The following is a 13,250-nucleotide window of genomic DNA, read 5'->3' as shown; positions in this document are numbered from 1 at the left end:
TCTCCCCCAAAGAGTTATGGTTTAAAAGTTAGTTACCCCTTTAATATCTAATAGTTAAAACAGCTTCAATGGTTGAGAAGAAAAGTAGAATATATTTCTCCTCCCAAAGATTCTATAATCAAATATATTTGAGAAACAGCATAGCATAGCTCCCTCTTGTAAATTCACAATGCATATTAGCATTAACGCATCAAGAAGTCCATTAGTAAAGAAAATTTAGGTCTTTTCAAACCTCTTTAGCTACTAAACCCTATTTCACCTACAGAACACATATTAATACATTTTAAGATATGAGAATTTTTTAAAGCAAGTTTAAAAAATACAAAATTAAAATAAATCAATGATTAATAATAGGGCACAGAAGAGACCACTAGAGTGGGGTCATTGGGAAGGATGAAAGGAGGGAGGAAAACAAAGACATCTTTTCTACTTTGTATTAATGTTGTTGTTGTTCAATCACTCAGTCGTGTCCGACTCCTTGCGACCCCATGGACTGTAGTACACCAGGCTTCCCTGTCCATCACCAACTCCCAGAGCTTGCTCAAACTCATGTCCATCGAGTCAGTGATGCCATCCGACCATCTCATCCTCTGTCATCCCCTTATCCTCCTGTCTTCAATCTTTCGCAGCACCAGGGTCTTTTCCAATGAGTCGGCTCTTCGCATCAGGCGGCCAAAGTACTGGAGCTTCAGCATCAGTCCTTCCAATGAATATTCAGGACTGATTTCCTTTAGGATTGACTGGTTGGATCTCCGTGCAGTCCAAGGGACTCTCAAGAGTCTTCTCCAACACTACAGTTCAAAAGCATCGATTCTTTCATGCTCAGCCTTCTTTATGGTCCAGCTCTCATATCCATACATGACTACTAGGAACACCATAGCTTTGACTATACAGATCTTTGTTGGCAAAGTAATGTCTCTGCTTTCTAATATACTGTCTAGGTCTGTCACAGTTTTTCTTCCAAGGAGCAAGCATCTTTTAATTTCATGGCTGCAGTCACCAACTGCAGTGATTTTGGAGCCCAAGAAAATAAAGTCTGTTACTCTTTCCACTGTTACCCCATCTATTTGCCATGAAGTGATGGGACCAGATGCCAAGATCTTAATTTTTTGAATGTTGAGTTTTAAGCCAACTTTTTCACTCTCTTCTTTCACTTTCATCAAGAGGTTCTTCAGTTCCTCTTCACTTTCTGCCATCATTTGATGGTATCATTTGCCTATCTGAGGTTATTGATATTTCTCCCAGCAATCTTGGTTCCAGTTAGTGCTTCATCCAGCCTGGCATTTCGAATGATGTACTCTGCATGTAAGTTAAATAAGCAGGGTGACGATATACAGCCTTGATGTACTCCTTTCCCAATTTGGAACCAGTCTGTTGTTCTATGTCTGGTCCTAACTGTTGCTTCTTGACCTGCATGTAAGTTTCTCAGGAGGCAGGTGAGAGGCAGGCAGGTGAGATTCCCATCTCTTTAAGAAGTTTCCACAGTTTGTTGTGATCCACACAATCAAAGGCTTTAGCCTAGTCAATGAAGCAGAAGTAGATGTTTTTCTGGAATTCTCTTGCATTTTCTATGATCCAGTGGATGTTGGCAATTTGATCTTTGGTTCTTCTGCCATTTCTAAATCCAGCTTGAATATCTGGAAGTTCTTAGTTCACATACTGTTGAAGCCTAGCTTGGAGAATAATGAACATTACTTTGCTAGCATGTGAAATGAATGCAACTGTGCCATAGTTTGAACATTCTTTGGCATTGCCTTTCTTTGGGATTAGAATGAAAACTGACCTTTTCCAGTCCTTTTGCTACTGCTGAGTTTTCCAAATTTGCTGGCATATTGATTTGTTAAAAAACATCATGTCATTGGTTACAGGTTCCTGGTTTAAAAGACAGACCCTAATGTAAAGGAGCATGACCTACTCTATAATTACTTGTCCCTTTCCAAACAATATTAACCTTAGGTCCATTCCTAAAGCATGAGTTTCTTCTATGACTCATTCTCAAACTGTGACCACAAACAGAATGAAGCAGAAAGCAAAACATAGCATAGGATTTTTAAGTCTTCCTCCACTGTGTAGAGAAGTTAAGAATTCGGAATTAAAGAACTTGGTGAATGGTTAACCATCTTTATCATTTTCATGCTACTGATACAAAATGCAACTTAACTTACCAGCTCTGCAATTCGGCAAAAGCTTGTTTCATTTTCTTAATAGAAGCATCCATCTCTTCTTTAACTACAACTCGGTACCGTGCAAGAGACACTGTGCAGCGCTGCAGGTCTTTCACAGATTTTTCAATATTAGAACCTTGGAAAGAACCCCAATAAAAAAAAGAACATAGGTAACTTGAAAATTGGATCTGAATACCTAAGCATGTAACGTAACTAACGTCTCATAACTAAGAATGCTTCCTAAATGGCCACCCTCAACAAAAAACGGAATTTTTCATAGATTTTTTTTTAAAGTATCCTGCCCAAGATGGAGTAACAGGAATTGGATTTACCTTCCTGTCTTAAAAAACTTCACACATACACAAAATATATGAAACAATGGTTTTCAGACAATGAACAATATGCAGTACTTCTTACCACCCTCCACAAGAACACAGAAAACAAAAAAAGTGAGGCCTAAGATGGCCTCAACTTGCTGCCATAAGAGAGTTTCCAGGCTGCAATGCAAGGAGGAGAAATCCTAAGTTGAGTCTGCACATCTCTTTGAATTGAGGGGACAGAGTTGAGAGTTCAAAGAGGCTAAGATGGCTAGAATTCTCAGGGCAGAACAGTGGAGAGGAGAAAGCTACACTGCAATGAAAAAACTGTACAAAGATCCACAGAGGATTCTGAGTGCATGCGTGTGCAGAACCACCCAAAACAGGGAAAAGAACCACTGGAAAGGAGCAGGTAGAATAATCCTAAGAGCTCACCCAGACCAGGAATAGTCTATGTTCACACCAGCATAGTGGGGCACCAGGTAGAGTACTTACAGGGGTACTGCCTCAGTAATTAGCTTGATACTAAACGCTGCGCTACTTCTACTAACAAAGCTTAAGCAAGCAAGCAGACTGTTTCCAAATAACAGTTCCAGAATAAATCACAAGAATATTTAAAGAAATATGAAAATATCTAGCAATCAACAAAGCAAAATTCACAATGTCTGGCATCTAATAAAAAAATTACTAGAGGCAGAAAAATATGACTGATCTATAATGAAGGGAAAAATCAATTAACAGAAACAGGTGCAGAAATGACAAAGATGTAGTATCAAGTCAGTAAGGACATCAAAACAGCTAATATAATCAAATATCACATGTTCAAGAAGGCGGAGGAATAGTATAATCTGTTAAGGAGACACATGGAAGATATTTAAAAAGATTCCAACAGAATCTTTGGAGATGAAAAAAAAAATCAGAGATGAAAAATACACTGAATTGGATTAATAGCAGATTAAAAACTTAGAGAAAAAAGGTTAATAAATTTGAAGACAGTAATTTTAGAACTATCCATAATGAAATTAAGCACAGAGAGAAAAAGACTAAAAAAAGAACCCAAAATGAAAAACTATTTGAGTTGGTACGAAATTTTCAAAACTCCCTACGTAACAGGATTTAGTAGAATACAATTCACCATGTAGATATTACAAAACTGATAAAGTTCTCTCTTGATAGTACAGTTTGAAGCATTTTAAGTGAGTAAGTCAACACTGTAGATAAAGATGAAGCATATTTACCTACCTAACATATTTTAACCAGTTTCTGAGAATTCTATTGTAACCTTTTTATATTCACTAATGTCAAAGTTATTATGACTGGTAGTTAGAATAACTGATCTAACAAATTTATAAAGTGCCAAAAGTGCCAAGACACAGATTTTCAATCTTTAAATCCTTCCTCATCTCAACCTGATTTCTTTTAAAATCTACCTAAAAGCTTTCAAGCACTGTTCCTTTATTTTTGCTTGACTAAATACTGTCAGACTTGCCTTTCTGGACAAGTTGAGGGCTCTGTTAGAAAGATGAAAAAAGAGAGCCTCAATAATTAAATTTGGCTCATGCGGTATAAATAATTCAATACAGAGCTACAGGTTACAAGGGTCTTTTACATTTTTCTGTTTCATTTGTTCAGGTAAGTGGACTGCCATCCTTAAATGGACGATAGAAGGGCTATTATCTCTATCTAATTATTGGCTGATTATTTAAATAACTATTATAGTTAAAAAAGAAAAACAGCAAATGGCTACCATCAATCAATGCTAAGGATTTACTTGAGAAAATGACCTTGTTTAAAGCTACAGTCTGATAGGTATTAGTAAAAGCATGAAGTTGAAAAGAGAAATTAAAATATTTCTTCAAAATGTCATTTCAGAGATGGCAAAGCTTTTTACTGTTGAGTCAACCTGGAGTTAAAAATGAAGGAAATAGCACAGACATGTTGCAGTAAAGCAAATAAAACGAAGGTTAATGTTAGCAGAAACGTCATGCTAGCTGCAGAGTTTGACTCTCATTCACAAAAAACGACCACTATTGTTGTTTCAAGACTGTATGGCATTACACTACTATCAGACTCCAACTGTACACAAAACTGGGGAAAGGCTGGATCATCATGGATAGTCACTTCTGAAACCTCATCTATGAGAACAAAGAGATAATTTGCTCTCTCTAGCTAAAAACACAGATTCTTTTTGCTTTCTCTCAAAGGAAGGTCTTTGATTTACCAAGCTTTTTGTTGGTGGAAGAGAGGGGAACATCTTCCATGCCTAGATTTGAAAGCTGAGGTCCTACAGTAGTTCTCGAGAGAGACTTGGCAGCGTTCCTGTTTTGTTGAGAATTCTGAGTAGAGTGCATAGTCGAAGATCTGGACTCAAAATCAGAGACACCATTCTCCAGCATGGATCCTGTCAAATAAAGAGGCCAGTATTTTAGAGTAGAGTTTAGGGGTAAATCAAGGAGTCTTTAAGTACACATGAAGTAAAAAGGTAAAAATGCAGCAAAACAATGCCTCTTAAAAGGTTGTGAATAGAATCAACTGACAAAACAGGACGAAGAGCAGAGTCAGTGGGGCTGTGAGTATCATCTGGCTTAGCCCAGGAGGCACACTAACTGGAGAGAAGGATTCTTTATTAACCCATCTCCAGACAGGCTAGCTCATTCCCTGGACCTTGTTAGTAACTTCCTTGCAGTTCTGGTCACAAGGAAGTGAAGAGTCAATATCACCACCTCTGACAAGCTTCTGTTAAGTTATGCTGAGGAAAAGATTTCTACACTGTCCCAGGGAAAGAAAGAAGAGTTTTAAAAGCTTGAGGAAATAGAAAGGGCAAAGAGTTAGGAAATAAGGGAAAGCTAGTTTAGAAAAAAAATAGAGGCCATTGACTATCTGTGGTTTGTTTGAGGTGCTATGTTTTTTTCTAAGTCTTTGTATGTATGCGTGTGTGCTTGAACTAATCAATAAAAAAAATCTGAAATATACAGCATAATTTAAAAAATGGCATTACATTTATAAAGCCAGCATCAACAGAGCAAAGAGAACTAGATTAACAAACAAGTAATTAAAAAGCCTATTTTTAAAAATATATTCCCAATATCTTTCCAGTACTCATCAAAATGGTTAATGAAACAAAATGTACAAGCTATCTGAATTTACAACTAATACTAATCTTAATTCTTTATTAAAAAACAAATGTGAGACTATAAAAACCAACAGTCTACTTCTAATGAAAGCCATGGGATTACAATTATGCTTATATATTCCTTACTGTGTTGAGTCTTGGAATAATAACATCAATATCAACTCATGATCATCATTTCCTTTAATAAATGTGAAGTTAAAAAACACCTAACGTCACCTTCTGTAATCTCTAGGTATTATAGAACTATTAAATTAGAAGATTTCCACAAGGCTGATTTAGACTAAAATTAAAATATGAAACAATGGAATAAGAATTATATTTTTCTAGGCCTTTGATAATTACCAAATGTGACTCTTTCACATAAGTAACAAAATTAAAAAACTAACTAGATTTAATTTATTGATTGCTTTCTCAACCAAGAAGCCCCTGTATTTTTCAGTAGAATGGAACTTTCCAAGGACCTGTTAATATACTCACCTGTTCTATCTAGCATTTCTGATGTGGCAGACTCAGGATCCTCCAGTTCTCTGGCTTCTATTGAAAGTGTCTCCATACCTTCACTGAGTGAGTCCACAGACTCGGTATCATTGATGGCACCGTTGACATGATAACCATTAATACCACCTTTCTCTGAGGAGGGCGCAGATTGTTCCTCTTGAACGGAAACCGATTTATTGGAATCTGGGATACTGTTACTTGGTTCTGCTGCAGGTTTTGGCTTGCTTTTCTTCTTTTTGTTCTAATGGTCATTAAAGATTTGAAAAAAAGAAAAGAAAAAGAAGACCCCGACAATCCAGAGAGGTGGCGCCAGCTACCCATAGGCAACCAATGTTACCAATTTCTCATTTGCTCTTCCAGAAACTGAATACGTTTTTGTATATGTTGAACCACTGACTGAAATAACTATGTAAAATACTTAAGATAAACTCAAACACATAAAAATAAAACAGCAAAGCATAACAAAACCCCCTATAAGAAAAACCAAAAGATAAATTACAAAATGTGAAAAAAAAGTGCAATATATACAAAGAAATAGAGAAAGCTCTTAAACAAACAAAATAATAATCCAATAGAAAAACTGGTGTAGCTATAAACATATGGAATGAAGTGAAACTTCAGTTTAATAAAGATAAATTAAATCTGCACTGCAGAGAATTTTGCATCAGAAATCTGTCTCCTCACCTAGAAAACAATTACACTGGCAGAATCTGTCTAACTATTTTGGAACTCTGTAGTCTACTGAAGGCTTATAATTTCCAGGAGAAGACTTGGATGATAAATTGCAGTTAATTTCAGTCAATTTCAGTTCTGAGCACAGTAGCAGATACTCACCCCCCACCCCCAGTTAGGGAACAGGCAGCCGTGCACCTGTTCTTGGAGCAGCTGGCACATAGCTTGCTAGAGTCAGGGTAGGCAAAAAGGACCCTGTCCTCCAAATATCTGGGAGCTGTGTCGTGGTCACTGACTGCTGCCTTTCACAGCAAAGGTATAGACAGAGGCAGGCAGCCACTGATGCTGCACCTCCTCCCACTGTTCCAAGCCCCTCCCCCTCTGGTTGAAGTTTAATTCCTTTAGCGGAATTAAAGTGGTGAGACCCTTCCTCCCCACTTCATTTTTCTTTATTCCCTTTCAGGAGACAGACATCGAAGACTAGGACATTCAAAAACAACTTTATATATAGAAAAAAATTGAAAGTAATCATGCATGCCCAGGGAAAAGCATAGACAAGATCTGAGAAGACCTTAAGTTTACACCTTAGGCTGACCCTTGGTACAAAGACAGCTTACAACAATTTTAAAATATAGCAATAACAAAAAACAGCAAACCTGGAGAAAGAGGGAGAATCTGGTTTCCAGAGTTATCAAATTATTAGATTCAAATGTCTAGCTTTCAACAAAAAATCACAAAGAACACAAAAAAATAAGAAAGTATGGCCAATACAAAGGAAAAGAATAAATCAATAGAAACTTTCCCTGAGAAAGACTTGTTGGGAGATATATTAAAGCCTTTATTTTTTTATCCAAAGGTTAATTTTAATTATGTAAACATGGATTCTTAATATGTTCCTAACTAGCAGTTTCCATAAGTAGGATTTTTTTACTCAAATGCCTAGTGCATTTTTGGGCTCCCCTGGTGTTTCAGTGGTAAAGAATTCACCTCCCAACATAGGAGACATGATCTCTGGTCTGGGAAGATCCCACATGCTATGGAGCAACTAAGCCTGTGCACCCCAACTACTGAGCCTGTGCTCTAGAGCCTGGGAGCCACCAACTACTGAGCCCACATGCTGCAACTGCTGAAGCCCATGTGCCTAGAGCCTGTGTTTCACAACAAGAGAAGTCACTGCAATGAGAAGCCTGAACAATGCAACTAGTCCCCGCTAGCTGCAGAGTACGAAAGAGCACAAAGGAGAGTAGTCCCTGCTTTCCGCAACCAGAGAAAAGCCCATGCAGCAACGAAGATTCAGTACAACCAAAACCCACCCCTCAAAAATGAAAACAAAAAAAAAGCTGCCTTAAAGACGTTCAAAGAACTAAAGGCAAATGTGGGGAAGGTCAAGCAAACAAAGTATGAACAAAATGTAAATATTAATTAAGAGATAGAAAAATAAATTAGATCAAAAAAAAAATCAAAAATGAAATTCTTGAGCTGAAAAGTACAGTAACTTAAATTTTTTTAAAAAAATCACTGAAGGGATTCAAAGGGAGATCTGAGAAGTCAGAAGAAAGAACCAGTGGGTTTCAAGATAGCACAACTGAAATTATTGAGTTTGAGGAAGAGAAAAAAAAAGATTGAAGAAAAGTGAAAAGCCTAAGGGACCTGTGGGGCTCCATCAAGCAAACCAACATATGCATTGTATAAACTGGAGAAGGAGAGGAGAGAAAGGGAAGAAAGAACGTATGAAGAAATAATGGCTGAAAACTTTCCAAATTTGATGAAAGACATGACTATAAACATCCAAGAAGCTTAACAACCTCTAAAAGAAGATGAATGTAAAGTAATTAGCCTCCAACTAATAAAAATAAATGAAAAAAAATTTTAAAAATAGTTTTTAAGAAGACAAAAAAATAAATAAATAAATAAAAGAAGATGAAACACGTTGTAACCAAACTTCCCAAAGATAAAGAAAGAATCTAGAAAGCGGCAAGAGAGAAGTTACTTATCACACACAAGAGATCATCAGTGAGATTAGCAAATTTCTCATCAGAAACATAGGAGGCCAGAAGGCAGTAGGCAGATATATTCAAAGTGCTAAAAGGAAAAAAACAAACAAACCCACCAACCAAGAATCCTCTACGTAGCAAAGCTGTCGGATAAATTAAGACATTCCCAGATAAACAAAGACGAGGGAGTTCATGACTACCAGACCTGCCCCACCAGAAATGCTCAAGGGAGGCCTGTAAGGTGAAGTGAAACAACACTAGATGGTCCTCTGAAGGCACACAGAGAAATAAAGAACTTGGCAGAGGTAAAATACATGCACAACTACAAAAGCTAGTATTATTATAACAATGGTTTGTTACTGTTCTTCTTGTTTTCTGCATGACTTAGAAGACCAACAAAACCAAAAGCTAGTTCTTCATAAAAACAAAGTTGACAAACCTTTAGCTAGATGGACTGAGAAAAAAGTGAGAAGACTCAAAGTATTAAAATAAGAAATGAAAGTGGGTACATTACTATTGATTATAAGAGAATATTATGAACAATCATACACCAACAAATTGTATAACCTAGATGAAATTGTTCAAATTCCTAGAAACACAAAACCTACCAATATTGTCATGAAGAAATAGAAAGTTAGGAGACTGAAACACAAATCAAAAATCTCCTGACAAAGAAAAGCCTTGGTTTCACTAGTGAATTCTACCAAACATATACTCCTGCCAAACTTTAAAAAAAAAAAAAAAAAAAAAAGCTGCTGAAGAGAAGGGAACAATATCTAACTCACTCTATGAGGTCAGCATTACCCTGATACTTAGACAAAGACACTAGATGAAAACTACAAAGCAATATCCCTTATGAACACTGATGCAAAAATTCTCAACAAAACAGTACCAAACCAAATTCAGCAACATATTAAAATAATTATATACCATGACCAAATAGGATTTATTCCCTGAATGCAAGAATGGTTCAACTTAAGAAAACTGATCAAAAAAAAAAAAAAAAAGAAAACTGATCAATGTAACACACCGTATTAACAGAAAGAAGGGGAAAAAAGCCACATGATCATCTTAATTGATGCAGAAAAAACATGTGACAAAATTCAAATATCCTTTCATGATAAAAACACTAAAAAAAAACTAGGACTAGAAGGAAACTACTTCAACATAGTAAAAGACATATATGAAAAACCCACACGGAACAATGGTCAAGGAGGAGAGCTTTTCCTCAAAGATCAGGAACAAGGCAAGGGTGCCCACTTTTGCCATTTCTATTCAACACAGTACTGAAAGTTGTAGCCAGTGCAATTAAGAAAGAAAAAGAAATAAAAGGCATCCAAGCAAGAAATGAAAAAGTAAAATATGCTTGGAAAAGATATGATCTTATATATAGAAAACTTTAAAGATCACACATACACACACACACAGAGAACAATTCAGCAAAGCAGCAAGATACAGTCAACACACAAAAATCAGTTGTACTTCCATACATGAACAATCTGAAAAGTAAATTATAAAATAATTCAATTTATAATAGCATAACTAAATAGAAACACATTATATATTTATGAATTAGAAGATTTAATATTAAAATGTCAATACTACCCAAAGTGATCTACAAATCAATGCAATCCATATCAAAATCCCAATGATATTTTTTGCAGAAACAGAAAAACCCATCTTAAAATTCATATGCACTCTCAAGGAACCAAAACAATCTTGAAAAAGAAGACTAGAGATTATCATACTAAATTAAATAAGTCAGACAGAGAAGGACAAATATCATATGATATCACTTATATGTGTAATCTAAAAAAAAAGGACACAAATGAATTTACTTACAAAAGAAAAATAGACTCACAGACATAGAAAACAAGCTTATGGTCACCAAAAGGGAACGGGGCTAGTATGGGAGGGCTAGTATGTTTGGGACTGAAATATACACATTATTATATATGAAAAGATAACCAACAAAGACCTACTGTTGGGGACTATAACAGTATCTTCTAATAACCTACAATGGGCTTCCCTTGTGGCTCAGCTGGTACAATGGAAAAGAATCTAAAAAAATTTATGTATATGTATGTGTGTGTGTATATAACTGAATCACTCTACTGTACCCCCTGAAATTAACACAACATTGTAAATCAACATTTCAAGAAAAAATTTAAAGAGGAACAAAACAGGGAGACTCATACAACCTGATTTCAAAACTTACTACAAAGCTGCACTAATCAAAACAATGTAGTACTAGGGTAAAGACAGATGTATAAGGGACTTGTCTGGTGGCCCGTGGTTAAGATTCTGCTTCCACTATGGAGGGCAGGGGTTTGATCCCTGGTCAGGGAACTAAGATCCACAAGCCATGCAGAGTGACAAAAATACTTATAAAAAACAAACACAGAGACAATGAAATAGAATAAACAGCCCAGAAGTGAACTCTAACATATATGGCTAAATGATTTTTGCCAAAACTACTCAATGGGGAAAGGACAGTCTTTTCAACAAATAATGCTGGAAAAACTGGAATCCCCACTTATAAAAGAATAAAGTTGGACTTTAACCTGAAACATAACACAAAAATTATCTCAAAATGGATCAAACCTAAATGTAAGACCTAAATCAACAAAACTTGTAAGAAAATGATGTAGGACAGTAGGACAAAAGCTTCACGATATTGGACTTGGTAAGGATTTCTTAGAGATGACACCAGAGGCACAGTTAACAAAGAAAAACAAACTGGACTTCATGAGAAAGAAGACAATCCACGGATTGTGAGAAACTATTTGCAATCATATATCTGGTAAGGGATTTTTCCTCTCCACAATTCTCATTTCTCCTTTTCTTAATTACTTTCTCCCATGTGAGCTGGCTAAGTTTTCATGTCACTGTCCTATGCATGTGATACCTTTCCCCAGTAACCGTTCATGATCATATCCTATTGAACTAATCCCAACAGTTAACTGGATGTGATTTGGGTATTTGGAATTGTCAAACTGAAGCCATTTTTCTTTCTCCAAATTTTAAGAAATTTATGTATCTCCAACCATACTTCCCCAGCTTTGTGCACATATTACATTACTAATAACCTATTATCCTTGGCCAATAAAATAATAAATCAGAATACGCACAGTTACTTAGGTTTGGTGAAAGCAATGGGAAGAAGTTAAGCAAATATTCAAAGCTACAGGTATGGACAGCTTCAGGGGAATCTGCGGTAGTATTAAGTTCTTAGAAAAAGTTCTCAAGGGTCATTGGAGCCAAGCCTGTTTTCTTTTTTTCCCCAAGTCTGGTTTAATCAAGACTTAGCAGAATTCCTAATGAAGTCATTTAGAGTCATCAAGAAAGCATTCCAGAACTCCAGCACTAACCTAATATAGACCCCAAAGAGATTTCATAGAGATACTTGATTCAAATTCACACTTCAAGCACTTCCTAAAGGAACTAGATTTAGAGTAAAGAGCTATGGGAAGCATGTTAAGGTTAGCTAGTGTCCTTTTTGGGAAAAGCATTTTTGGTTTCAAGTGGATAAGGAGAACTGATATGCTATATATTGTATTAAACACTTGAGGAGACATTACTTTGCCAACAAAGATCCATCTAGTCAAAGCTATGGTTTTTTTCAGTAGTCATGTATGGATGTGAGAGTTGGACTATAAAGAAAGCTGGGCCCCAACGAATTGATGTTTTTGAACTGTGGTGTTGGAGAAGACTCTTGAGAGTCCCTTGGACTGCAAGGAGATCCAACCAGTCCATCCTAAAGGAAATCAGTCCTGAATATTCATTGGAAGGACTGATGCTGAAGCCGAAACTCCAATACTTTGGCCACCTGATGTGAAGAACTGACTCATTTGAAAAGACCCTGTTGCTGGGAAAGATTGAAGGCGGGAGGAGAAGGGGACAACAGAGGATGAGGCAGTGTGATGGCATCACTGACTCGATGGACATGAGTCTGAGTAAACTCCGGGAGTTGGTGATGGACAGGGAAGCCTAGCGTGCTGCAGCCCATGGGGTTGCAAAGAGTTGGACACGACTGAGCAACTGAAATGAACTGAACTGAAAAACTTGCAGTTGTCAATATTATTTTCCTATTTTAGAGACGAGCAAACTAAGGCTCACTAGGGTTAAACAATATTCCCAGGAAATAAAACCAGTAAGTAGTAGAATAGGATATAAATCCAGTTTTGACTGATTCCACAGTCCAAGTGCCTTCTATTATCTTCTAATATCTCCCTGAACTAGACCATTAGACCCCTCTGCATAGCTAAGAGTAGCAAAGCTTCTCTTTAGGCTTTAGGCTAAAGCTGATTAATATCAGAGATTACAACACAAGTGGTCTGACTTAAAAATTTGAACTATTTTAACCGACGTATGATATGAATGATGTTGAAAAACCACTGGAATGGATCACTTTCTCTAGAGGAGCTCTGCTGTCCTTGACATGCTCTCTTGTTTCATCCCTGCCTAATAT

The 13,250-nt window shown here is 36.5% G+C and overlaps 2 protein-coding genes across 2 annotated transcripts in view; both read right to left on the bottom strand.

Moving 5' to 3' along the window:
• Positions 1 to 13,250, bottom strand: part of LOC122427692 (tubulin alpha-1C chain) — a 1,128,437-nt gene that overhangs the window by 904,785 nt on the left and 210,402 nt on the right. The gene's annotated exons all lie outside the window — the stretch shown is intronic.
• SPATS2 (spermatogenesis associated serine rich 2) overlaps positions 1 to 13,250 on the bottom strand; it is a 75,808-nt gene that overhangs the window by 20,520 nt on the left and 42,038 nt on the right. The window contains exons 5-7 of the mRNA XM_043447356.1: positions 6,093 to 6,354; positions 4,704 to 4,883; positions 2,166 to 2,301 (exon numbers count right to left, since the gene is read on the bottom strand). Coding sequence (XP_043303291.1) covers positions 2,166 to 2,301; positions 4,704 to 4,883; positions 6,093 to 6,354 — 578 coding nt within the window. The remainder of the gene's footprint in view (positions 1 to 2,165; positions 2,302 to 4,703; positions 4,884 to 6,092; positions 6,355 to 13,250) is intronic.

The sequence above is a fragment of the Cervus canadensis genome, chromosome 25 (assembly GCF_019320065.1).
Source record: "Cervus canadensis isolate Bull #8, Minnesota chromosome 25, ASM1932006v1, whole genome shotgun sequence".
NCBI classification, from domain to species: domain Eukaryota; kingdom Metazoa; phylum Chordata; class Mammalia; order Artiodactyla; family Cervidae; genus Cervus; species Cervus canadensis.
This window is presented reverse-complemented; position numbering and strand designations above follow the sequence as displayed.